Consider the following 27,803-nt stretch of genomic DNA (forward strand, 5'->3'; position numbering starts at 1 on the left):
CAGGCCTTGCATGTCAAACGCAGCGCTTGGCCAAATATAAATAAAGCAGTACAGACAGTGGCACTGTTTATGAGAGCTGAGAACTTTTGTTCATTAAAAGTTCATGTCTAATTGTTTCATTGCTTTTGTTTGTAAAGAATGACATATAGATACTTTTCAAAAAATAAAAATAACTTATGAAAAGATGATAAAGCAGCAAAAAGAAACTTGTCAGCAGCACTAACCTTAGGACCTTGTCTTCCTGGGTAGCCAGGCAAACCTGGAACACCAAGTTTTCCCTAAAAAACATTTTCATTTGGAGTTTTTAAACAGTCATCAGGCCCAATACAGAAACAATAAAGCATTTCAGAATCCTGCACAAACAGCAAAAACATAAGGGAGCTGTAATGGAGTATTTGGCTGCCCTTTAAAACTGGTGTTCAGAATCAATTTAAGAGTTATGAGTTCAGTGTAATTTTAGGTTTTAATTCACACATAAATTAATAATCCCTGACAGACACTTAAGTGCCCAAAAAACACCAGTGTTGATTTTTCCAGGGCTGGTCATTTTAAGTACTTTGCCATTATATTCAACATAATGAGTTTTAAACTGACCTTCTCTCCTGCCATGCCCATAGGACCAGCCTCTCCGGAGGGACCTGATTTACCTTTGGGCCCCTCTGGTCCGTCTTCTCCTCTGGAGCCCAAAACACCACCCTCTCCCTGAACATCAGACACAATGGACAAACATTACACTAGTTTCATAACAAACATAATGGGAAAAACTCAAACAAGTAATAAATGAGTGGTTATGAGTGCTGATTGAAATTAAATGGAACTGAAATTAAATAAGCAAAGTCGTACTCACCTTGTCACCCTTGAGGCCCATGTCACCCTTGAACCCTGGAAAACCATCTTCTCCCTGAAATCAATCGAACTTAAATCATTTATGTGGAATATACAGACAGATAGACAGACAGACGGATAAATGGAAGATAGATAGATAGATAGATAGATAGATAGATAGATAGATAGATAGATAGATAGATGGATAGATGGATAGATGGATAGATGGATAGATAGATAATTCATAGTTTTACTAAATTTCCAAAGTGAAAATCTGATAAACTGAATAAACTATTAAGAATCTTCTTTCAAAAACTCTATAAGAACATAATGGCTAAATGCTGGCATCTAGTGGCCATAGTGTAACTTGCTGGTTCACGCTAGTTTAGACCGAGAAATTAAATCATATCTAAGATTGTCAGAATGTTAATTTAACAACCTGTTCTCTCAGAAGTGTTCTTGAATTTTAAGTGTTGAGCATAATATTACATAACAAAAACAATATATTTTATAGACATAAAAGTCTTGATTCTTTCTAAATGAAACACTGACACTTGGTGGCCACTGTAGATGATACAGCCAGAACAAGTCACAACATTGTGTATATACTGTACAACAATAATACTCATATTGTATTATTACACACATTAAGACAATACTTCAATATTTTTTTTTCTGCTTACATCCAGTCGTAGGTGATTTTGCATTTCGCGTCACTGAAATTGTCTTTTAGCTATTGTTCTGTCATCTGTGTGCCTCATTTTAGGGGCTGACCCAAGAGATCATTAGCGGAGACAGAGGACAGGGTAATTTGCTTACCTTCTCGCCTTTGCCGCCCTTCAAGCCACGAATGCCCTCGGCACCCTGAATGGTGACAGAACAATGAATAGAGGCTCTAATGGGTAGACTAAGAGCACATAATGTTGATAATAAAGAAAAAGTGAGATCAAAGCTGTTTACCTTCACACCTCGGGGGCCGGGATAGCCAATGGACCCCTGGGGACCTGACTGGCCCTATAGGAAGAGAGCAAATATAATAACACTGAATCAATCTGGATTAATAGAGGGGAATTAGGTTTTAAACTTCTGAAGGGTTCACACATTAAATGTTAATTAAAGAGACAGAGAAATGGCTTTAATTTTGTTACTGAGCTTTTAGACGGCTGCAAAACAGCACCTTAAAGGTGTTTAATGGCTTTGCACTTGAAATGTGGTCAATAACTGGAACTCAGAGTGACAATTCATTTCGAGACAAACTAAAAATACACTCACAGCTGCTCCTTTCTCTCCGGGAGGACCCTCTTTCCCAGGATGACCCTGTGCAAGGATAACAAACAAAAGCATCTTCAAGTCTGAAAGTCTTGTGGGTTCAGTGTACAGTAATATACAGTATGAATAGCATTAAAAATGCCAGTGCTGTGACTATTCCAGTGTCCACTTTGTGCAGGAAAAATTATTTTAGGTTTATGCATGAGTAAGAACTGAAATTTAACTGGGTAGCAAAAAAATTGAATTGGAATTTGAAATTTGATTCCAATCCAAGTTTGATTTGATTCCGAGTAGAATAAAAATTCATGATAAATAATTATGTCATCATACGCAACATACACTAACGTTCAAAATGAAAGGAATGCAAGATTTTTTTTTAAATTTCATTCAGCCAGTTAAATTCATCAAAATGAACATCAAAACTACTCAAAAGTGACAGTAAAACATTTACATTGTAATAAAAAATATGTTCATTTGAACTTTCTATTCATCAAAAATACTGGGAAAAATTTGTTGAGCACCAAATCAGCATATTGGAATGATTTCTGAAGGATCATGTTACAGTTTAAAATATACAGTATTAAAATTGGAAATAATTCCACAATATTTTTGTTTTTACTATATTGTCAGTCAAATAAATGCAGCATAAGAGACTTCTTTCAAGAACATAAAAAATCTTAATAACCCCAAACTGTTTTTTTTTATTTGTGAGATGTTTATATATTTTATTTGCGAAATATTATTCATATTTTTATTACAATGAAAAAAGAGAAAACTATTAAATACAATATCGTTATTCTCTATTACAATAACATTCCAATAAATACAATACAAATATAAATATATATACTTAGACTATTTACCATCAAAAAAAATTCTTGCAAAATAAACAATACATATTAACTGTAAATATATTTTTTTTTTATAATAATTTAGATATTTTTATTTTATAAAAAAGTATTTTTATTCTATACATAAGGTATTAGATATTAGTTATTAATATTCAATGGCACCGAAATAACTATTAAAAATACAAAATATATATTAAAATAAATAGGCTTATAGAATTTTATGGACCACAGCAGAAGTACAATTATTTTCCCAGAAAGCTCTATTTAAAGTCTTCAAAATGGAGTCAATCCACATAAAACAGGCTGTAAAAGTGAAAACAAAGGGCTCCGTTTTTGCTCATTTTCATGAAAGCCCTCTGTTGTGTCTGCAGTTCAGTAAATTCCACTTCCTGGCATTCAAATTTTCAACTCATGAAATGAAATGAAATGAAATGAAATGCAGCCAACACTTTAATTCTAAATTGTGTGAATAAAATATACATTCCTCTCAAGCCAGGATCATTATCAAGCTAGTTAATGGTTAATGATATGTGATGATGCAAAGTATTTTTGATATGAACGCAGAGAATTAGGGAAAAGTCCACTTACAGGAGGCCCATCAGCCCCAGCCAGCCCATGGAGCCCCTGTTTTCCACCGGGACCCTATGAGAGAGAGAAAGAAAGAAAGAGGATAAGTGAGAAAAGAAGGAAGAAAGAGAAGAGGGAGGAAAAACACACACAATTAAGGCTGCGATTACTGGCGCGCCCAAGTGATTCGCTGGGCAACTTTTATAAGCAGTTCACTCCTAAAGCACTTCATTTTCATCTTTTTCCTCTTGGTAAGGAAGAGATCTAATCATATGGTACGTCTGGAAACACTCCACCACTACTGGAGTCACATTTCAGACTCTTTCTGGCCTCCTTCCAGGAGTCCTGACAAAATGCTTGTCTGAGAGACTAACCAATGACAGTTTTGTGTGTAAGCATATATCCTGCTTGTTGAAGCATTAGCGAGTCTTGATATGTGTGTGTGTGTGTGTGTGTGTGTGTGTGTGTGTGTGTGTGTGGTTTTTCTCTAGTCAGCAGTGATCTGAAGGCAACCTACAGCTCAGAAACCGAGGAGTCTGTTGAATCGTTTATAGGGTTAGGGCAGAAAAACGCCGCCTGTAATAACAAAGACGATGGCTGCTGGGGCGAACAGCTCTTATTCACACACTCACTTTCTCTCCAGGTGGACCAATCGGGCCTTGAGGACCAGGCAGACCCTGCAAGACAAGGTTTCCAAAGTTAGACAGTACAACATGGAGACTTCAAGGGAAATCTGATAGTAAAGTTTATATTGGAAAAAAGCTATGGGCACCTCTCAGTCAAATCTAAGAAAGAATGTCGAACAGGATACATTATTATGGGTGTCTGTGCATGAGTGTGAATATATGAGTCCTATTACAAACTTATGGAGCCTGGATGTGGATTTAGATTAATAGATCTACCAGTTTTCATTGCATTCTTTCAATGACAGTTCATAAGGCTCTACATTTAAAAAAAAGAGCAGAAAAGGAGACTGCAGGAGAGTTAATGACCCCATGAAGTCATTAAACATGTGTTTTCCTTTTTCTGTGTGGAAGAATTTACAATTGAAATAGGAAGTTTGGGTGTGATATATCGAAGGGGTGGTCTACCTTTTTCTTTTAAACTAGCCACAAGGCTATAGCTACTGCACATCACATCCATTAACATGATTTGCTACTTGCTAGTCAGTTGTGGGTGGTATTGGGGGAGGGACTTTCTCATTCTAGAGAGCATCTGATTGGACAAAAATCTGTGTAGTAGCTAAAACATGAATCATCAATAATTTTGGTCCATTTACACTACCGCTCAGAAGTTTAGGGTCAAAATAGTTTCCAGTAAAAGTTTAAGTTTACAGTAAAACAGCAATATTGTGAAATAATATTGCAATAATGTGAAATATTATTACAATTTAAAATAACAGTTTTCTATTTGAATACTTTTTATATGTGATGGCACAGCTAAATTTTCAGCATCATTACTCCAGTTTTCAGTCACATGATCCTTCAGAATCATTCTGATATGATGATTTGCTGCTCAAGAAACATTTCTTGTTATTAACAATGTTGAAAACAGTTTGTGCTGCTCAATATTTTTGTAGAAACATTGATACTTTTTTTGCTGAATATTTTAATGAATAGAAAGGTCAAAAGAAGAAAATTTATTTGAAATAGAAGACTGTTGTAGCATAAATGCATACAATTTTGTATAATAAATTCCAATTTCATGCATTCTTGCTGAATAAAAGTATTAATTTGTTTAAAAAAAAGTAATGACCCAAAGTTCTGAACGGTACTGTATGTATATCTACAAAAGGTTATTTTTGTCAACTATTAGGAGAACACTGGTGTATAGATGACCTCAAAGATAATAGACAAAGTCTAAAAGCCTTTCATGGTATGTGTGGAAGTGAATTATTCTTGTTTAGAAAAACACAAGTTTTCTGAGAGACAGACAGAGAGAGAAAAGAGCAGACTGACAAAAGTTGATTGATTGACGGATACCTACATGTGGACCGGTGCTACCCTGTTGCCCATGGGGTCCAGGCTCTCCTTGAGGACCCTGTTATAACATTTAATAGAAACACTTTAGTACATAACACAATCATTCCTACACGTCACTTCTCCAGGGAGCCTGACACTTTAGACAGATATGGAAAACAGCCCCAATACCTCAAACTCCAAAAATACTACTATACTACTACAACAGACACATGTACTATTACAAATCCATCTTTTTCCATTGGCATTTCTTCCTGATTTGCACAGCCTACTGTAATAAAATCTATTATAGCAGCTTTAAACCACTGGGAAAGAGGAAGAGACACGGAGATGGGTAAAACAAACCGCACACAGTAAGAAAGGCGGTTGTAGTTAAAGTAAGACCTTGAGTGAAAGAAAGCTGCTAAAATAAGATAAAAAATTTGGTAACACTTTATTTTGATTGTCCACTTTAGACATTTTACTAACTATATAACTTTGCAACTATATGTCAACTTATTCTACTAACCCCGAACAGTCTACTAATACTCTAATGAGAGTTAGTTGTAGTGTAGAAGTCAAGTTACTTATAGTTAGTAGAGTGTCTAAAGTGGACCATCGGAATAAAGTGTAACACATTTTTTTGTTTGATTTTATTTTACTGAAATTAACTTCAGTGCAACCTAAATTAGTTGATTTGTTAAGAAATTGGACCAAACACTAATACTATATTTGTAATGATGCATAACTGTGAGCTATGTTAATGAAGCGAGACAACAGGAACACCTAATCATGAAATTAATGTTAACACAATCAGCTAAGGCACTGTTGTGATGATTATTTATTTCATTTTTAATTAGTCACTCTCATGGACCAACTCAAGTCCTTCACAGACCAACTTTATTTTTCACTGTGAACAACTGAAAAAGAAACAAACAGAATCATGGTGAAAACATTGGCTGTGTTCTAAATACCCTTAAATAGGGCACTATTCATTTGAGGGAACAACACACCACCGCAGTGGTGTCCGAAACCATAGTGGACGTTATTGAGTGCACTCATTCAATCCCATTATGCACTGCAATAATGAGTGTACAACTGATGTACGATCAGTGGCTAGAGAACACCCATAATGCACTGTGAGAGTCGCGTGCCAAATGAACTCCCCTGTCCATCCATCCATCCATTTTCCAAACCGCTGGTCAAATGTGGGTACAGCGTAATATCATACAGGTATAAATTCCTTTTTACTTGATTATTATTAAATTGTTTAAGGTTTATAGATAGTTTGATAGAGTTTAAAACACATATTTTCATTACTACTGGAGTAGCCAGTTTGCTAAGGTTCAAATGATTTTTATACAGCAAGCAAAAGCTATGCAATAGCGCCAGCCCTTCTGGCGCACTCAGTGTCCGAATTCACTCACTCGTTTTCATTTACTCCCTCAAGTGAACTATATTAGTCGACTAATGTAGAGACTAGTGAATGAGGTTATGGGGGGGTGATTTTGAACACAGCCCTTGTATCCCTAGATGAATCCTTGCATATTTTAGTGGCATACTTCATATCTTAATTTCAGCACTTTCTGATCACCCTCCTGTAGCTACAGTAATGGTGGCATTAGCTCTCTCCTGCCAGGCCTACTGTGTTTCTCTTATCTAATAGTCTTAGATGTGACCCTTGCTCAGGACAACATGTTTCAGAGAGGTCAGAGGTTGTCAGTAACAACAATTAAACAGGAAACTCCTTCATGAGGCCTAAAGCCCATAGGCGGCTCTCTATTCTGTGATAACCACGCTATAAAAGAAGGGGAGAAGAAATCCTTACCATATTTCCTTTAGGGCCAGGTGGTCCATCCAATCCAGGAAGACCCTGCATTCGTATAAAACAGCAGTGTCTAGTTGTGACTTTCAAACTATATGGATAGATGTACAGTAATTAAGGAAGTATTTTGGTGGTACATACACGCTGTCCAGCGGTCCCAGCAGATCCTCTGGGGCCCAGCAGTCCTCTTGGACCCTAATGATTAACAAAAAGGACATGTCATTAGAATTCATTAGACCATTAAACTGAATACAAGAGGTCTTCAACCTTTTTCAGGCCAAAGATCCCTTGGTGGATAGAATATGGAGCATGGACCCTCTTCTACATGTCTTTTGTATTTTGAGTTACAGCAAGAAGTGTTGGAGGACATGGGTTTTCATAATCAGATTACTTTTTTCAAGTAACTAGTAAAGTGATGCATTCCTTTTAAATTGACAACATTTTTTTTTTTACTTTTTTAAATAATTTAGGCAAGTTACTTTGTTTTCCCATTTATTGACTGATTTATCGTCCACACCAGCGGACGATATCATTCTGTTTACTCTAAGCGCGTGCTTGTCTGTCACTTTAAATGCTCAAGCTCGTTACAGCAGGATGGATTTTGATTGGCTGTCAATGTTTTTATTGTTCATCAGCTGGATAACGTTCTGAACGTGATTCCATCGATATTGTTTCTCTGTGCCGTTATCATTGTAGCTATAATGTGAACTGCTATTATTTAATATTGAGAACGATTTTTAAAACGATATCTTTATCGTTATTTTTATAGTTATCATCCTTGGTGTGAACGAGCCCTAAATGTGAGCATGCATTTAGTCATCTCACATGCACAAAAAGTACGTTTTTCAGTATTCATCAAAATGAATAAAAACAGTGAAGTACAAAACTCAGAATATTACACAAACCTCCAATAATTAAATAAGTTAAATAACACATACACTTTATGTATTTAATCTCACTTTATTAACCAATGTTTTGCTGCTGATTTTCGATGATCCATTTTAACCATACTAAGTAATAATTACTCTAAATAAACATCACATTTGTTTTTCATTTTTTTAAACTGCAGAAGAATAGGACACGGAAGACAAAACTCTATATTCAGCAATCTATAAGGGCAGCACAGCTGAAAAGTTTGTTTGAGCTGCACCCTCTACTGTACAGGCGGGAATTTACATTTCCTTCAATCTGAGGCTTATTCATTTCACTTTTGGTGTGAAAAGGGCCTTTACATTTGCCAAAAACAGAACTTTTTTTGTAGTAAAAAAAAATGCTACATGTCAACTAACTCTCTTTTCAAGTATTAGTAGGCTGTCAGCCTAATATCTGCTAACACTCCTAACCCGACCTCTATTAACCTTAAACTTTCTAATGAAAGTTAGTTGATAAGTAGTTGCAAAGTTGCTTATAGCTAGTAGAATGTCTGAAGTGGACTGTCTAAATAAATTGAAACCTATTTTGGTTTAATGCTTATTTTATTCAGTCATATTTATTCAGTTTTAGTCAGTCACATTTAAGTGTCTACTTTGTAATCTAGACTGGTTAAAGCTTCAATAATATCTGCATACTGTGTTTTGATTAAAGGTGGGGTAAGCAATATTTGAAAAAAGCTGTTTGAAGTTGGTCGGACAGACACAACCAGACACAACAACAAACGTGTAGCCAATCAGCATTAGGGGGCGTATGATGGTGGAGGAGAGAGAAGAACGAGCAAGAGGAAGATTTGAAGACTGTAGAAAGAGAGATGGCTGAGAGACATTACAAAAGAAAAAAGGTCATAAGAATATCACTGGAAAATGAAGGGTAATGATCAGGAAACAGTTTTAGGACCCATGTAAATATTAGAAAAGTGCTGAAGAGAGCTAAGAGGGAAGGCCTGAAAACAGACGCGGAGCTTGATTCCACTCCATACGTGAGTGACACTGTTTTGAGTGTCATTGTTTGTCTGGAACAACAAACTCTTGTTTGTATTTACTCTTGTGTATGTATGTTCATTTTTTGTGCTTCTTTGTCGTTTGTTCATCATCTTTGCTTAATTTTTCGCAAAGCTTTATTTTGTTGCGCTTCTGCTACGATAAATAGACATCCACTCTTGCATTGCATGTGTAATGGAGGCCAGCTAGTGAGAGTTGTGCAGGCTGATGACTGCTAGAGAATGCTAGCGTCCTGTTTAGCGTCCTTGCTATGCCTGGCGATCGGGGTTTGAGACCGAATCGGAGCAGGGCAGTTAGTATTGGAGGGTGAGCTTTGGAGGCGGAGCAAGGAAGAGAGGGGTGTGTTTGTTTGGGTTGATTTCAAATATCAACAATGTTCAGCAATGACTTTGAGAAATAACATACTACACCTTTAAGTCAGATAAACATATTAAAATAATGTAAAGGGAACATAAAGGTTAATTATTATTTTTACAGAACAGAACAGAACATGAGGTTTAAGAAAGGAAACCCTAAAATTGTTTTTTTTATTACTTCATTTAAAATGGTTTAGAGACAACTATGTAAAACAGAAACAAAGGCAAATTAGTTTTTTGCTATCGACCCAAAGGTTCACCGAATAAGCTGTGGGACTCGATCCAATTAGATTCCACTTCTTCAGGGCTGATTCTGTTATTTGTTAGATTTCTGCCGATGGAGTATTTAGTCAAAGAGTGAGTGAAATGTGTGAGACCATTAGTGTGTCGTGAGAAACAGAGAAAGAAAGAGAGAGGTTGAAAATAGAAAACTGCAGCACTCCCTTTCATTACATAGCCATTACCTCAATGAGCAATGAGCAACAAATACTGAGATTTGAGGTGGAAAGAGCAGGGTGGGGCACACCTCAGGAAGAGTGACTATAGTTAGGCATAATCGAGGTGATTAACCTTCATTTTCTTTTCCGAGAGATCCACAAAGTCTCAAAAACATATTTAATGTAGATAGTATCAAGTTACTTCATGACTTTTCCTAATTGGATTATAAAAAAAGGTAATACTACTTGTCTTTGGGGTCTCAGCGTTATACAGTACCATCAGTAAAAAATCAAACTGTTTTTGAAAGAAGTCTTTTATTCTCACCAAGGCTGCATTTAACTGATCAAAAAAAACAGTGAAAACATTAATATTGTCAAATGTTATTACTATTTAAAATGGCTGTTTTCTATTTAAATGTATTTTAAATTGTAATTTATTCCTGTGAGTGGCAAAGCTGAGTTTTCAGTGTCAAGTGTCACATGATCTTTCAGAAATCATTCTGATTTGATGATTTGGTATCTATGTTGAAAACAGTTTTGCTGCTTAAAATGATTGTGGAACCCGATACATCAAGGATTCTTTGATTACTAGACAGTTCAAAAGAAAAGCATTTATTTAAAATAGAAAACGTATTTCATTATGGAATAAAATTATGAATTACTTTCAAGAAAAAAATCTTACTGACCTCAAAAATTTGGATTTGTTTGATTTGTATTGTTCTACAATGCATTTATTTATTAATTTATGTATTTTTTGAAGAAAACAGAAGCTTATTTATGATATTGGATTACAGTCATAATGCCTATAGTGTGATACAAAAACAGGGTTAAAGCTTCAAACATTATGTCTACTAAGCCTTGATTAGTTCACATGAAAACATTAAAATAATTTGAAGGGAAAATATGTGAAGTGAATACAAAAGTTCAAAGTCAAAAAGGAGATGCTTACACTTTCTCCTGGCATTCCCCTCTGTCCGATCTCACCATCCTCACCCTGCAGACAAGAGCACAACACACACTTGCCAACAGCACTGCAGCCCAGTAGAAGTACATACAAATAAAGAAAGAAAATGAGATATTGGTGTGTCAGTTGGACAAACGCACCCTTGGTCCGTCCTCTCCTGGAGGGCCTGGTAGGCCGATGGGACCCATCTCACCCTGAAAGAAAACGAAAGAGATGAAATGACAGAGAGAGAAAAATAGTAAATGTATTATTACCGTCTCTGCCTGCCTGTTTTTGGCTCAGTGCATTGTTAGGGCTCATGATCACTATTTATAAGACTGCATCCCTATAAGAAGAGGATATAACATAGCGGGGCCTGTAATTACCCAGGGCAGGATTAGGAGGACAGCACTCATGCTGGAAATATACACAGCTCCCTGTGATCTGCGGGCCTCTTTCACTACACCAGCCCAGGCCAAGCAAGCCACACTCTGCTGTGCCTAGCCTTCATTTGCCAGAGGAGCACTAGCACGCCAAACAGCCCCCCTTGCCACTATAATGAGGTCAACTTCTCCTGCCACTATGACTGTCAGCACGCGAAAACAAAACGTACAGCGGCAGACATGGAACATTTTTATAATGTACAAGTCTTGGTCTTGGCAGGAGCCGCCAAGAAGATTTTCAAGTGGAGTTAACTAAATACAGTAGATTTCTGTAGGAAAACTGCTGCTGAGGATTAAAAGGAAACCAGGCAAGAATTGTTCCCATAATCATAAAGCGCTGTTTGAGACAAGCTGGAAGTTTGATAATTGAGCATTAAAAGACATTTTTCCTCACGGGTGGTGGTCAGGCTTGCATTCTGCTGTCTAGAACGATTCGGTTTCAGTTCAACTATTACATCAATGACGTGAAACTAAGTATGAGGTTTCTTAAGAATAGCTCAGCACTTACTCTGTGTCCCTTATCACCAGGTAAGCCAGGAAGCCCATCAAATCCTCGGTCCCCCTGTTAGACAGCAATCGCAATGAGAATAAAAATAGACTTGTCAAAGTTAACAATGCATAAAGTTTACTGTTTTAGTGCACTTATATACAAATATTCTATGTGCTTCGACTTGATCACAATTAATTGCATGTCAAATTAAAATGTGTAATCATGAATATTATTTATTATAACAAAAAAGGTATACTTCAAAAATAGATTTAATTATAAATTTGTTTCATTTTTACCAAGTTGTTTTACTAAGTATCAGATACCTAAAACCATCGCTATTTTTAATCTCTGATGATAAAATGAATAATTACAGCCATTAAACATTATATTTGAAAGCTATTTTAGGCCTAAACTGCATATTATCATTTTTTGATTATCATTTAGAAAACATAATTAATCTTACCACAACTTTTAATTTTAACGTCTAACTTTAACATTAACTTTTAATCATCATATAATTCCATTATAATAAATAAATGTTGCATTAATTGCATTATAATTGTTGTTTATTATTATTTTAAATTTAACGGGTACAAATTAACTCATTAATCCAAAATCAATAATTATATGACAGACACACAGTAACAAACGCTCCCTACTGATTTTCAATATAGAAGAAGTGGTTCCGAAACCACAAGTGCTAACTGTGTTAAAGTGGAGTCAGAGATGATTTTACCTTGGTTCCTGGTTCTCCAGGAATTCCTCTGGCTCCGTCGGCTCCATTTCGGCCCTGTAAAACCAGGTCACATCATCAGCCTGATGCTATGTGCTACGAGCATGTTAATGTGCTTAACATATGTTTTAAACAACTGCAGAATCGATGCGAGACAGGAGATGACGTGAAGAGAGCGAATACACCCAAAGACAACCTAAATAAGGTGTGTTGAGTCTACAGCACGTTTGAGTACCGAGTTATTGTGGCAATTTGACTCATTTATAACTAAACTGTGAATAAACTGTGTCAAAGGAGAATCTGAGAAACGTTTGGCACTAAAACTGGCAGATGTGGATGCGAATCCAATGGACATCTGTCATTCTGTTAAGATGAAACAGGTAAATTAAGGTCAAGGCTAATGGACACAGACAGTTTCACAGAAAATCTGGTGCATGGTTGGAGAGCGAACAGTGGGCTACTTGCGTAAAGCCTTTCAGCTTCACTTTGCCAGAGTACTTCAGCAGCAGTATTGTAGATGTATTATGTATATGTCACCTTTTTGCCTTTTCAACTCTAATGTCATGTCATGTGGGAGACTAGAGACTAAATGCATGAGCAGATTTTTCCAATTCTTACCCTCTTGCCTGATTTTCCAGGTGATCCAGTAGGGCCTTGAAGTCCTCTTGGCCCCTTAAAAAAAACACACATAAACTTCTGTAATGAAAGCGTGATAAATGGCAAGTAAAAAAAACACAAAAAATCAACAAAATGTTGAAACCGTTTGCCAAAAGCGTTATTTTTATGTAAAGTAACAATTAAAGTTCAATACTTTTTCCTCACCATCAGCTGACTGAGACTCTGTGCTCCAGAGTTAGAAGCGCATATGTTTTTTACACTAGAAAGTGCTATTTAACTGCGGACAAGTATTTATCCCCCAACATATTTTGCATTCAATTGCATATAAGCTATACATCGAAAAGGAGCAAGCTAATTGTTTTGACAGCGTTAAAGTTTATGGCGGTCACATCTGTGGGTTCCAAGGCAGAGCAAATCTCTGACGCAACACCCAAATTCTGTTCATTTATCCGCAACAAATAATGACTACAACTGGATTCCACTGAAGCACTTTGGTTTATTTCTTGTTTAAAAGCAGTATTTTGATGTGTTTAAAAACATAATTTGAGTGGGCTGAAAGCACTCTAAGCATGACACATGCTTTCCACAACTACAAAATATCCTACAATGTAGCGCATCTTAAATATACCTTTATTTATCCAAAAATATAATTTTAATCATAAATTAAGAAAACACATTAAATAAATAATAAAACAAAGTGATTATATGATTATGTAATGTGCTTATCGTATAATAACACATTACCCTCAACCTAAGCTGACAAGTACACTACCGTTCAACAGTTTGAGTTCAGTAAGGTTTATTTATTTATTTTGAAAGGGATAATTTTATTCATCAAGGATGAATTGAAATGATCAACAGTGACCGTAAAGACATTTCAAATGTTACAATATTTCTGTTTTGAATAAATTCTGTTCTTTTGTCACTGTCCACTGAAATATTAAGTAGCACAACTGTTTTCAACACTGATAATAATAAGAAATGTTTCATTTCAGCATATTAGACTGATTTCTGAAGGATCATGTTACACTGACGACTGGAAAAATTCAGCTTTTCCATCACAGGAATAAATTACATTTAAAAATGTGAAATACTTCACAATATTACTGTTTGGTCAATTAAACAGCCTTGGTGAGCATAAGAAACTTCTTTCAAAAACTGTTGATGGGTAGTGTAAATAGGAAACACTAGAAAAATTATCATAATGTCTCAGGAATACTCAGATTATAACATTCTATACTGTAAATCAAAATTACACGAATGAAAGTAGTTAAAACAGGACTCTAAAATCTAAAGAGAAAGTCACCTGTGGGCCAGGATCTCCACTTTCCCCTTTAGCACCATTTGCACCAGGACCACCCTGAAACACACACATACAGATGAGTTTTATGTCTCACACACCTTTCTAAACACCAATATCATATGCGCGGAGCTGTGTTTGGGTCACACGCTGGCAACCCAAACACATTCCTCTGCCATTGCTTTTAAAGGGCATTTGATTTGGAGGCAGCTGTAGAAAAGAATGAGAGGAATTCTGTGGGCATTCTTAGAATGATTCATCTCAAGCGGATAAAATACAGCAACACACAAATTGCAAAAAAAAATTGAGAAAGGAATGTGAAAATTAACAGCAGAGACAGCCTGAAAGCACATCAGCACAGAAGAACAGTTCATTTTCTGGTCATAAATCACAGCAAGATGAATGTAACATATGTTCCTATCAGTGTTTGTGTGATGATGTCAACTGGAGGAAGTTGGGTTCAAAAGGAAGATATGGGAAAAGAAAAAGAGACATTTATGAACGTAAATCCTGGCATGCATGTGGCTTTTAGATGATGTTTATTTAAGCAGCAGGCGGCTCATCTGTGTTCCTCATCTATATTCAAAGTAATAAATAAATAAAATGTATTAAACTAAACAAGCGTCACAATTCCTGAACTTTTTGTTCACAACTTAATTTCATTGTGTGCAATATATTTTTACATAGTTTGTAAAATTGTTTAATTAATTAATTTACTGTTACGACTACATGAATCATTTCCGTAAACTATAATCAGGTTACAAAAATCCAGATTCAGACTTTTACAGACACATTAACTGATTAAAAACATTTTATTTTTAATCTAACATCATTCATTCATGCATGCAATTTATTTAACTGCTGTTTTTTTTATATAAATATATATTGCTTTATACAAGTATCTTTATTTCTTGTTGTATGAATGAATGAACGAACGTTAGGTAAAAAGCAAAATTTTGTTTAAAAAAAAATTGTGGTTCTATTTAGTAATATAATTGAGTAACATTGTTTTATTTTGCTGAAAATGCATAATTTAATTACATTTAATTGTTTTCCTAAATATTGAGCATTTTTATGTATGTCAGTTAGAGATGGGACACTTACCACGGGGCCGGAGCGTCCTGTCAATCCCATTGGACCAGGTGGTCCCCGCATAGTCAACTACAGGGCCGAGAAAAAAAAAAAAAGATTGCAAAGCTGACATTAACTGCAGTAGAGTACATAAGTTATATTACTGGCAACTGGTACATTTCCATGTACCATAGAGTGTTATGAGAGCTATAAACCTGCCTTGGCTTTAACAGTCGCTTTAAACTTGCTCATATACATTCTCTGCACCTAACACACTTGTTTCAGCCAAATAAATAAATAAATAAAAATCATTCAAGGCAACATGAACAAGGGTACACACCCGGGCCTGGGCGAGGATGGCTTGGGCCTGAGCTTCTTGTGCCGTCACCACTGGACCTTTTGAAGATTCTCCACCAGCGCGGAACTGTCAGAGAAACATCCACAAACACAGAAATCTTACGTTTATTTCAGTACTTTTACTGCATGCTGGAATTTAGAGGAGCCACTGGAGTTGCTACAACATAAAGTGGCTTCGTCAGTCTTGTCATTATGGGTTTGCATCTGCCAGTTTGTGTAGAGTTACTATAGACGGCTGGGTGTAGCGTGAGTGCAGTGGGGTTACTGGGTGGGGTTGGGGCTCTTCACAGCTGTAACAATTCATAACCCTCTGGGACGTTTACAATGACAGTAATTTGTCTAATGTTAGAGGAAGTGGCCATTTGCATCTGATCTGAGATAAGTTTGGTGGTTTCTCTAAGATTAAGGGCTGGAAAAGCTTGTCCTCAATCAGAATCATTGGAAATGTATGGGTTGGAGAAGCTTACCGGCAACATAAGGATGGTGCCAGAAGGCCCAGGAGCTCCATCTGCGCCTGGCAAACCCGGACGACCAGGAGGACCCTGCGAGAAGAAGAGAGAGAGAGAGAAAAGAAGGAGGGAGAGCAGAAGGAAATGAGGCATAAAGCGTGTGGGAAACGAACGTGTAAATGGCTAGACAAAAAAGAAAACTAGAGTCATGGAAAGAGCATCAGGCCGGTTTCTTTGAAGTGTAAAATACACACAAGCAAATGAAAAATACTGTAGGATCATTTTAAATTGTCGGTTAGGTAACCTAAATATACTCAAAATCCCTAAACAGTTCACATAAACAAAAATCACAAAAGCTTGACTAAACTTTTAAGAGAAAAATGCTGTGGCTCTTTCACAAATTGCACCTAAACTGCAGGAGATTTCCGCAGCGTTCCTTACACCCAAAATCAAAAATAGCTAATGTGCTAAAGCCTGGTTATTATCCCATAAAAATACACTATTTCGCTTTATATTTATACAGAGGTTTATGTGTGTTTTGTGTTGTTTATAGTTCCTTTCATTGCGTTGTTTATTTGTGTGTGTGCTCGTAATGAAAGTGACACCCCACAAGGAAAGCGAGGAGGACTATAGCGCATGCACACACATTATGATGGAATGCTGCTAGGGTAGTTTTGTGAAGAGATCTCTTTAGCAGCCATGTCACGCTCCTCTTGTAGACGGCTCACTTTAAATTGTTCCCATATGACTGTATAATTGTGCGAGTGTGTGTGTGCGTATTGTGAAGGCTGGGCAAACTTCCCTTCTACGTAACATATACATTGACACCTAGTGTACATGTGCTTCCGTATATATAGCAAGGAGAATGTGTGGTGTAAAAGGGTCAGGCCATCAAGGGAAGTGGCCATCGTTGTTAATTATGTATTTTCGTCTACAGAGTTTGGCTTCATATGAGAAGGAGCTGATGGACATCAAAGTGAGACTGGGAAATCGCTTTCCCTCACGGACAAAAAATCTCTTTGTGCTGGGAGATGCAGGACGGTGAAGGTGGGAGTGCCTTTCCCAGAATGCATTGGAAGAGTTAACTCTGCGTGAGGTGGAGAAGAGGAGGCCAAGCTCCACCACCGTAAAGAGGAAAAAAAGTCCAGCTGTTTGTTTGTATGGAGGACAGCTATTCTCTGTGAAATAATCTACATAGCTAATTTACAATCTTTAAAAATGGTGCGAACAGCACCGGACATAAGGATCAACGGGAGAATGAGTATGTGTTAATGTGTATGTGAGGTTATAAGGTCTGCTGCTCCTCTGGAAGTGTTATTAGTGTGAGGATTTATAGACAGATCTGGTTTCAACGTGGTCTCCCGGGTCTTTCTAATACACACATGTGCTCATTCACATAGTTAAGACATGCTGCTTGTCATTAGCTTATTCTCTCAATGCAAACTTTACCATTGTCTTTATGTGAAGGTCAAAACTTCTCTAATAAAGTGAAAAGGGGCTGTGAAAAGTTCTGCCAGGGCTACTGTTACCTATAACTGGTGTATCTACATCAATGAGGTGTCTTAACACCACAAAAAGCATTATGAGTAACACAGATGAGGGAGGATTTTCTGAGAAATGTCAACTTACTCTCTCACCAGGATCTCCGTGGAGGCCCGGGGAGCCTTGTATACCTGGAGTGCCGGGGAGGCCCTGAAAAAAAGACATGCAAATGTAATGTAACACACACAGAAACACTCACGCCAACTCCATGCTGACATTTTCCATAACGTGTTTTTTCCTATGGAGTTTCTCCATGTGTGAAGAGTGTGGAAAAAATGTGATACTCACGGCGGGCCCTGATGGTCCTGGGGGTCCCTCTACAAGCATCCCCTGAAAAGAATCGAAGAAGAGAGAAGAAGAAAAACATGAGTAAGGTAGCATGCTGGGAAGGCCGTAAATCTCACAGTTTGAGCAGCGCAGAAATGAAAAATAAAATCAGTGATGAACGAAGAGGATGTGGCTCATTAGTTCAACTGAACACATCTCCTGTTTTCCACTATTAAAGAAAAGTGAATGATGCAACTGCTGTCAGAATCTGATTAATAATACGTTGACATTTGAAAGCATTAATGTAAAAATCTTCTTTCCTACTACTACCATCTTACCATTCCCGTACAAAGAATAATTGGATGGGAGGCACGTCTACTTTGCCAAATTACAAAAGTAGTTCCAATAAATAAAAGTAATAAAATAAAATAAAACTTTTGAACTTTCTATTCATCAACGAATCATGAAATATTATGGTTTCTACAAAAATATTTAAGCAGCGCAACTGCTTTCAACAACAATAATAAAAATGTTTGAGCAACAAATCTGCATATTAGAAGAATTTCTGAAGGATCATGTGACACTGAAGACTGAAGTAATGATGCTTAAAATTCAACTTTACCATTAAATAAATAAATTATATTTTAAAATATATTCAAACAGAAAGGATCATTTTAAAAAGTAATAATTTTTGACAATATTTCTTCTTTTTTTACTGTATTCTTGATCAAATAAATGCAGCCTTAGTGAGCATTAAAAACTTTCAAAAACATAAAAATCTTACCAACCCTAAATTTTTTTTGCAGTAATGCATTTATATTAATATTTAAATATTGAATTATATTTTGCTTCATATAATATTTCATATACGATTAGCAGCCTACCATATCCTGAACTGACACCATATTGAGTGGGGATTGCGTTATTATAGTTGCATTTCATTTGGTACAAAATTGTAAAAGCCTCATGCAGAGAGTTTACCTACCGGCTCAATGACTGCAGGTTCACCTTTTTGCCCCTTCTCACCACCATAGCCTCCACCGACCTACAACAGAGTCAAAAACAAACTGAAATTTAATGACAGAGGAAGTACTTCTCCTGTAGACCAAACAACTGTAAAACACTACATTAAGCACTACAGCTAATGCCCAAAATGGTCTGCATTACTCTATAAAGCTAAGTGGTGAACATGCTCAGTCACTACTGTGAGGATGATTAGAAATCAAGTGTGAACTCCATCTTTTCCTATAATGTCCACTTATAAGATCCACAGAGAAAGCCATTTGATAATATGTTTACAGCCATTTAGCACAAGCATCATCCAATAAATTCAGTCTGTCAGTGTGTGTGTTTATTGTTTGTGAACCAGGATGATATTTCTCTCCAGGAATGAAGCAAAGAGCACAAAGCCACTGTGGTTTTGAGGCCACACAGTGTCTGTGTGAATGAGTTCTTGTGCTAAACAGTGAAAATAAGTCTCAAGTTATATCAGATCAACACTGCAAACACTGCTAACATTTCATTTCCTGTCTCCCACACACCACAAGCAAAACGGCTCCAATTGAGAGACTTTCACATGCTGATGTGTTAGCAGACATACTGAAATGTAGTAAATTAAATATCCATTATTTCTAGTATTAGTATTAGGAGCATTAGAAGCACAATTATGAGGTTACAATGACATAAAATAAAAAAACAATGCAAGACAATATTGCTTGCTACACAATTGACTTGATTCAAGCATAAAGAAGGGAGAAGTCAACTCACATTACTCTCCGTGACTTGCGTTTCAGCAGGTCGGCCCGGTCCGAACTCATCCTCGTAGGTGGATCCAGTGGGTTTGGCACCATTAGTATTGTAGTCATAGAATGAATCGTCATAATTGCTGGGGTCTAACTCTTTTGCATCATATTCGTTAATGTCGTATTCCTTAAAGTCCAGGTTTTCGGCTTCATTAGTGTTTTTGGACTCCACAATTTCCACATTCTCATTGGTGGTAATGGTGGGATCCACTCCAACTTCTTCTATCCCTGTAATGTAGTCGTCAACAATTTCCTCTTTTGGCAAAGGATTCTGCCAAGCCAGGGGAGGCAGGAGGTCATTGAATAAAGGGAACAGGGAAGACAGTCAATAAACACACCAAATCAAACTAATGAACTTTCTAATGAAGCTCTACAGGTAAAATTGCACTGGCAAGCATAATTTTGGTTCTGACAAGGGGGTGTCCAATCCTGCTCTTGGAGGGACATTTTCCTATAAAGTTTAGCTCCAACTCCAATTAAATGATGTTTTATTAACAAAGTTTGGGAGGAACATGTTCAGAAAATTAACATAATTAACATGAGTGGAGAACATTCAGTTAATCAACGATAAGAGGTATATATATACACAGTAGACTAGACTTACCTCTGTTCGTTGACAGTTTATCAGCATCCCTCCACCACCCCTTTTCCACACTTTTAGTTCTAACTATTCCAACCGGGGAGTACTCTGGGTTCAGGTCACATTCCAAACTCAGAGCCCTCCCCCCGGACAGCACGCCAAATACGCATAAAGCTTTACTCCATCTAATTATATGTAAGTGTGAACTCGTGAAACACATATGAACCAGTTAATCAAGGTCTTACTGGGCATACTAGAAACTTCCATGCAGGTTTGTCAAGGCAAGTTAGAGCTGAACTCTGCAGTACAGTGACCCTCCAGGAGCAGGTTTGGACAGTGTGTAATTGGTCTAATGTCTGTTCAATATATAATACACCTGATATTTCTCAGAAAACCATTAATTGTTTGCAGATGGCATTTATTTTATATTTACTTATCTAATGCAATGACCCTCATTCTTTTGGACCTTCTTTAGAAGTGTCAAAAAGTGTCCAAACACTAGGTGAATCTTGGTGAAACAACATTCAATATTTTTGCCACTGCAGTGAATAGAAACTAAAACGTCCAATCTCTTCCAAAAAAAAATCCTTGATAAATATTTAGCTATTAACAAAAGATTATTAAAAAAAAAAATTGAATCAGTTCAGTTAACTGCAAACCACACTAGCCTTGCATGTGATAAGGCTGCACTGGTGCCTCATCTTACTCTGTACATCATGTGCCTTCCACTAAGAATTAAAGAATTTGGACTTTTGGCGTCACGTCTGACAGTCTTCCTCACCCAGGGGCCTTGATGCATTGAACAAAAGTAATTAACATTTTCCAGTTAATTCCAGCCTTTGTATTGTACACCAGGCGTACTTTATGAGGCTGCATCAGTCAATGTAGGTGTATCATTTGAAGCAGACATTTGGCCATCGCTAAATGCAAAACATACTGTTCTGGTTAAAGCTGGATGTTCCTCATTTAGACTTCATTCATGTGATGTCTTAGAACAGACTGTGACAATCATCAAACTTTGGAAATAACATAAATCAATACTTTCAGTTGAACATAATTATTAAATGGAGCCATTTTGGTTTGTATTTGATTGTGTAACCATAAAAATCAGGCTAATGTACAACCAGTCAGTTAAGACAAACCAAAATAAATGACCTCAAGTAGAGTTGGCATCTCATTTAGTAGCAATATGATATAACAATTTAATTTATCAGAAAATAAGGTGCAAAATAGTTTTCTAAAGTCTGCAAATCCGATTTCATTTATCACCTGCACCAAAAGAAAGATTTTTGAATAGAATCCCTCTTAAAATAGACAATGGAAAATAAAATGTAGGAGCATGCAGATCTTTACCTCATTGGCTGGACCGGAAGGGGCTTCAGTGCCATAGTCCTGCTCAACATAGTAGTCAACCGTGTCAGCAGTGCTGGGCTATGAGTAAACATCACACAAGAGATTCACATAAAAAAAAAAAAAAAACGCTTATTCTTACTTGTTTATATCTGAATTTGAAATATGTACAAGTGTTAAACTGCAAGTAAAAGTTGGATTTGCAAGTAAATAAAATTCAACAGCTGGCCGGTAACTTTAAACTTCAACATAATAGATGGTTTAAATCACTTGAAAGAAATCAAACTGTCCACAAATAAAAAATAAAATAAAAATAAAAACTCAGTGCAACATTTATCATCAGAAATTGATATAGGATATAATGTTTTGTGCTACTTTTCTAATATGTCAAGAAAAAACAGCTACATTTATTTTTTCTCTTTGACAGTATTATTGTCACGGGTTGTGAGGGAGATATTAAACAGACAAAGAAGACGATGATGAAAGTTAACAGGCTTTAATGATCCAACTAGATAATCCAACAAGGTACAAAAAAAACTACAAATACGAGACCCGATCATGAACACAAACTGAACTGAACTTAAATAGTGAGAGGATAATGGAGACGTGAACACCTGAACACAATGACACACACCTGAACTCAGAAAAGAATCAAATTAACAGCCATGACGACAAACTAAGGTGAAAACACAAACCATGTGATGAAAACTAAGATTACACCTAACCAGAGAACCCTGACAAGTATTAGTTCCCTTTCAAGAGAACTCGAATTGCATCGATACGACACTTTGGGGAACGCCCTTAGTGTAACGCATCTGAAATATGAATTAATCCAATCCTGATTGGTGCTGCGTCATGACGTGGCATGTGACGGCATACACGGAAGCTACAAAGGGACACAACAGAGTTAGCTTTTTGCTCTTCAGCAAGTGCTCTGTGTCAAATTGTCTGTCCTATTTGGTGTTGTTTGTCCCATAAGAACTTCAAATAAAGGTCTACATTGCAATATAGAATCTAGCGGCTCGGATCTTGCGTTTGCCGAGGCAGCGCGTAGATTACGGGTCTACTCTGCAATAAAGATTCTGTGGCTGGGATCTCGCGTTGCCGAGGCAGTGCATAGATTAAAGGTCTGCATTGCAATACAGAATCTATAGTGGCTCGGATCTCGCGTTTGAGGCAGCACGTAGATTACTGGTCTTCTCTGCAATAAGGATTCTGTGTGGGTGCGAGGCATGCACAGTCAGCTCCTGAGGGTGCTGGCTGTGTTCATTGAGATATATCTCGACGTGCGTTTTCAGGTGTTTCAACCTCGCACCTGTTGACTTCGTTCTGGAGAGATGAAAGCCTAATATATTGTGAACGACCCGAATCTTGCGTTTGCTGAGGCAGCGCGTAGATTACGGGTCTGCAATAAAAGGGACACACGCGATCTGTGAAATAATACTGTTTGGGTGCAAGGCATTCACAGTCAGCTCCTGAGGGTGCTGTCAGTGTTCATTGAGAAATATCTCGACGCGTACATCCGTGCGGATGTTTCAGCCTCGCACCTGTTTACTTTCTTCTCGAGGGATGAAAGACAAATATATTGTAACGGCTCGTAACCCAATATTGGGTTCTTCCGTTCGGCCTAGCTCTCTCCCGTTTTCCCAAATGCAAGGATGCAGCTCTAGCTCCACTGAGGCTTCAGGGTATCTATCAGGGTGCTAAATTATATTGACGGCTGGCTTATTATGGCCCAGTCACCAGAGCTGGCAGTTCGGCATCAAGATGTCGTCCTTGCCCACATCCAGAGCATGGGGTTGAGACTCAACACAAAAAAAAAGCGTGTTGGCACCAGCCCAGAGAACCACATTCCTGGGAGTGGTGTGGGACTTGGTCACGATGCAGGCACAATTGTCTCCTGCACGGATCGAGTCCATCCAGGCCACGGTGACCAGGATAAAGCTAGGCCAAGCCATCACTGTAAAACATTTTCAGAGAGTGTTAGGGCTCATGGCAGCAGTGTCTAACGTCATTCCATTCAGCCTGCTGCACATGAGGGCCCAGCAGTGGTGGTTGAAAACCAAGGGGTTTTCCCCGAGGGGGAACCCGTTCCGCTTGATCAGGGTTACGCGCAGATGCCTTCGTCCCCTATCTATGTGGAAAAAAGCTTGGTCTCTGTCCCAAGGCCCCATGCTGGGAGCGTCATGTCGCCGGAAAGCCTTTTCGACAGACGCCTCCCTCACGAGCTGAGGCGCGGTCATGAATGGCAGGGCTCTGAGGAGCTTCCTCCCAGACCTCAGGGGTCACCACGCAGACAATGTGTCGGTGGTCTCCTACTTGATTCATCAGGAGGTTCTGAGATCACGCCCTCTATCCAGATTGGCGCATCAGATCCTCCTGTGGTCCCAGGGGAAATTGTTATCTCTCAGAGCAATACATGTCCCAGGGGACTAGAATCAGAGAGCAGACTTCCTGTCGAGGCAGGGGCTGAGGCCCGGGGAATGGAGACTTCACACCGAGGTGGTGAAGACGATATGGGAGAGGTTCGGCCCAGTGGAAGTGGATTTGTTCACGTCTTGAGGAATATCCTACTGTCCACTGTGGTTTTCTCTCACCCATCCATCCCCATTGGGGTTGGATGCCATGGTACAGACGTGGCCGAGGCTATGCCTTTCCCCCGATCGCTCTACTCCCGGGAGTTCTGGAGAGGGTCCGTTGAGACGGGATACTGGCCGGCCCAGGTATGGTTTTCAAACATCATAGCACTCCTGGCAGGCCTCTGTGGAGGGATCTGCTTCCACAGGCCGGGGGCTCAATATTCACCCTCGACCAGACCTGTGGAAACTTTGGGCCTGGCCCCTGAGGGGGCTCAATATGTAGACGCTGGCCTGTCGGCTGGAGTGGTTGAGACCATACAGATCCAGACACAGTTCCAGAGCTCCTTCCACGAGGAGATTGTACGGCCTAAAGTGGAATGTGTTTCCACTTGGTGTAGAGAGTGTGAGGTGGACCCAGTTAACTGCCCGGTGGCTTCAGTGCTGGAGTTCATCCAAGATCGCTTCTCAGCTAGTCTTACCCCATCCACACTCAAGGTGTACGTGGCTGCCATTGCGGCTTTCCACGCTCCTCTGGGTGATGGGCCTCTGGGGAGACATCAGCTGTTCGTACAGCCCAACTCACATGACGGCGGATGAAGAGAGACTTCATTTGCTCTGCCCTGTCAGAGCTCTCAAGATATATATTCAGAGGTCCTCTTCATGGCGGAAGTCAGACCAGTTGCTGGTATGTTTCGGGTCGCCCAAGAAGGGGCTTCCCGCATCTAAACAGACCATCAACAAATGGATCGTTCAGGCAATATCTATGGCTTATCAGGTGCGCAGTTTGCCTTCACCTTTGGCCATGAGGGCTCATTCAACCAGAGGCATGGCGTCCTCTAGAGCCCTCCTTACAGTGGCCCTGATCCAAAAAGTGTGCAATGCAGCAGGATGGGCCACCCCTCATACTTTTATCAGATTTTATAGCCTGGATATTCCTTCTACGCCAGGCACTCTAGTGCTCTCGTCCTAAGTGTGTCTGTGCACAGCTTCACACTGGGACAGGAAGGACTCGTTGTGGCATAGTGGGTACTCGTTCCCCAAAGTGTCGTATCGACACAGTTTGAGTTCCCTCGAAAGGGAACGTCTCGGGTTACGACTGTAACCCTTGTTCCCTAAGAAGGGAACGAGACACTGCGTCCCTCCGCCATGCCTTCCCCTGCCTGGGAGCAACTTGCTTCATCGTAGAAGCAAACTGTTGTGTGCCGCTGTCCCTTTGTAGCTTCCGTGTATGCCGTCACATGTTACGTCATGAAGCAGCACCAATCAGGATTGGATTAGTTTCATTCATACTTCAGAAGCGTTACGCTAAGGGCGTTCCCCAAAGTGTTGTATCGATGCAGTGTCTTGTTCCCTTCTCAGGCAACAAGGGTTACAGTCGTAACCCGAGACGTTATGTGACTATTTTTGACAAATTACAATATTTTCTCAATAATACGTGCAGGTGCAAGTATGGATGAAAGTAATGGCATTTGAGAAAAGAGAAAGGCAAATTGAATGAGGGCAACAGAATAGTAGAGCGTAATAAATCAGAGACCACACAGTGTGAAAATGGGCGGGCTGAAGAAAATACCACAGTGATTGACATTCACCTGGGCCATACAGATGTGTGTGTTTACCTTGGTCTCAGTTTGGACGTTGTCAGTGGGATTTTCAGTGGCAGTCACTTCTTCTGTGTAGTCATAGAACTCATTATAATCCGTGTATTCAGTATTGTACTGAGAGAGAGATGGATGCATGTTAGAAAGAAAGACTCGGATCTTAAGATTCAAGTCCCTATATACAGTTTAGAGGCCTCAGAACGTATTTGAACACTTTTTGAATACCTGATGTCCAAAAATGTGTAAACTTCGCAGACAAAATATCAAAACGAGGTTCATTTATTTTTTGCAGTAGCCATCATTTTCACCAATATATCTATATTGTTCTGTCATTTTCAACCTGTAACACTTTTTTTGTGTTTTGCTTGAAAAATGTTTGCTCTATATTTCTTTAATATATATATTTTGCTACATAATACAATGGTATTCATAGATTACACAAGTTTGGCTTAAGTGTTCAAATACTTTTTGGGGTCACTGTATACTAAAGGGAAGATGAATTGTATGATATATTAATGGTATATCACACAAAATACAAATCGATAAGAACTTAAATCATGCAAAATGTGTTAAAGCCATTGACATGATGGGTGATCAGTGAACTACATAAATCATTTGTAGTTCAAATATTTAAGAACTTTAATTTCTGATCTTCCCCATCTGTTTAAAACATCAAATCAATAATATCAAATTTCTTTGAAGGATTTGATGACTTACATGGCACTTTTTTATCCAAAGCATATTGTACAAAAAGCCCAGATTAAATGCTTTGAGTACATGAAACATGAGCAGAATGGATTTCTGCATAAATCCATTTGTACACACAGTATTCAATTGAATTCAATTCAACAGTTTACATACAAATCATGTTTCATGAATAAAACAAAAATGATTCAATGTAAGCAATGATTAACAGTACAATGTACTTAGAAAAAAAGAGACAGATTAACAGCGCAAAATATGAGAAAATTCTTTAGGTCTACGACTCCTTTACACATTTTACAAGATCTTCACTAGTTCTTCACTAGTTATAAAATACCATCATGTACACACATACAACGAGCACTTTTAGCCGAGCACACAATGTAGTTTTGGATTTTCTATAAGTATACATGTATACATCATAAAGCCTTTTATTTTTTGTATCTTTAGGCTTGGTCTTAAAATGACAATGTGAACACAAAGCAAAACAGGACTAAATGTATCTTGGAGTCTGGAGTCTGGACCAAAAGAAGTGTGAACACACCCTTAAAGATAGATAATGAGAATATGCAACCTGCCTGCTAATGCTATAGTTTATCTTGCTAAAATTTGAGCCACCTGCCATATCAGTCCACTAGTGTTTAGCAAACTTTAGTTAAATTTTCAATATTCAATAAAGAGAATTTTTAATAATTACCAAAAACAAATTCATCATTATCATCATTACATGCAGTTTAACAGGAACAGAAATTTGGCACATAAAAAACAGGCACGTGTTATGGTTAATAAGCAACAACTTGAAATGAAATATTTCAATCAGAATTTAACTATCCAATCAGAGTCTGAACTATCATTTTATAATCTTTAAGCACCTCTTAAACATGACAAGAACGCAGTGTTAATGTAAAAGACCTGTTCTGGTTTTTAACTTTTCATTTTGTTGTGTAAAGTTAAACA

The 27,803-nt window shown here is 38.0% G+C and overlaps 1 protein-coding gene across 1 annotated transcript in view; it reads right to left on the minus strand.

Annotated features, from left to right (window-relative positions):
* col11a1b (collagen, type XI, alpha 1b) overlaps positions 1-27,803 on the minus strand; it is a 92,187-nt gene that overhangs the window by 38,436 nt on the left and 25,948 nt on the right. The window contains exons 6-31 of the mRNA XM_081375290.1: positions 26,163-26,261; positions 21,971-22,048; positions 20,003-20,308; positions 19,221-19,280; positions 18,257-18,298; positions 18,056-18,118; positions 16,445-16,519; positions 15,961-16,044; positions 15,654-15,710; positions 14,556-14,609; positions 13,250-13,303; positions 12,635-12,688; positions 11,917-11,970; positions 11,127-11,180; positions 10,972-11,016; positions 7,437-7,490; positions 7,299-7,343; positions 5,499-5,552; positions 4,145-4,189; positions 3,534-3,587; positions 2,098-2,142; positions 1,786-1,839; positions 1,645-1,689; positions 848-901; positions 595-702; positions 225-278 (exon numbers count right to left, since the gene is read on the minus strand). Of these exons, the coding sequence (XP_081231416.1) occupies positions 225-278; positions 595-702; positions 848-901; positions 1,645-1,689; positions 1,786-1,839; positions 2,098-2,142; positions 3,534-3,587; positions 4,145-4,189; positions 5,499-5,552; positions 7,299-7,343; positions 7,437-7,490; positions 10,972-11,016; positions 11,127-11,180; positions 11,917-11,970; positions 12,635-12,688; positions 13,250-13,303; positions 14,556-14,609; positions 15,654-15,710; positions 15,961-16,044; positions 16,445-16,519; positions 18,056-18,118; positions 18,257-18,298; positions 19,221-19,280; positions 20,003-20,308; positions 21,971-22,048; positions 26,163-26,261 (1,791 nt within the window). The remainder of the gene's footprint in view (positions 1-224; positions 279-594; positions 703-847; positions 902-1,644; positions 1,690-1,785; positions 1,840-2,097; positions 2,143-3,533; positions 3,588-4,144; positions 4,190-5,498; positions 5,553-7,298; positions 7,344-7,436; positions 7,491-10,971; positions 11,017-11,126; positions 11,181-11,916; positions 11,971-12,634; positions 12,689-13,249; positions 13,304-14,555; positions 14,610-15,653; positions 15,711-15,960; positions 16,045-16,444; positions 16,520-18,055; positions 18,119-18,256; positions 18,299-19,220; positions 19,281-20,002; positions 20,309-21,970; positions 22,049-26,162; positions 26,262-27,803) is intronic.

This window comes from Scardinius erythrophthalmus (assembly GCF_964197995.2).
Source record: "Scardinius erythrophthalmus genome assembly, chromosome: 9".
Lineage (NCBI taxonomy): Eukaryota > Metazoa > Chordata > Actinopteri > Cypriniformes > Leuciscidae > Scardinius > Scardinius erythrophthalmus.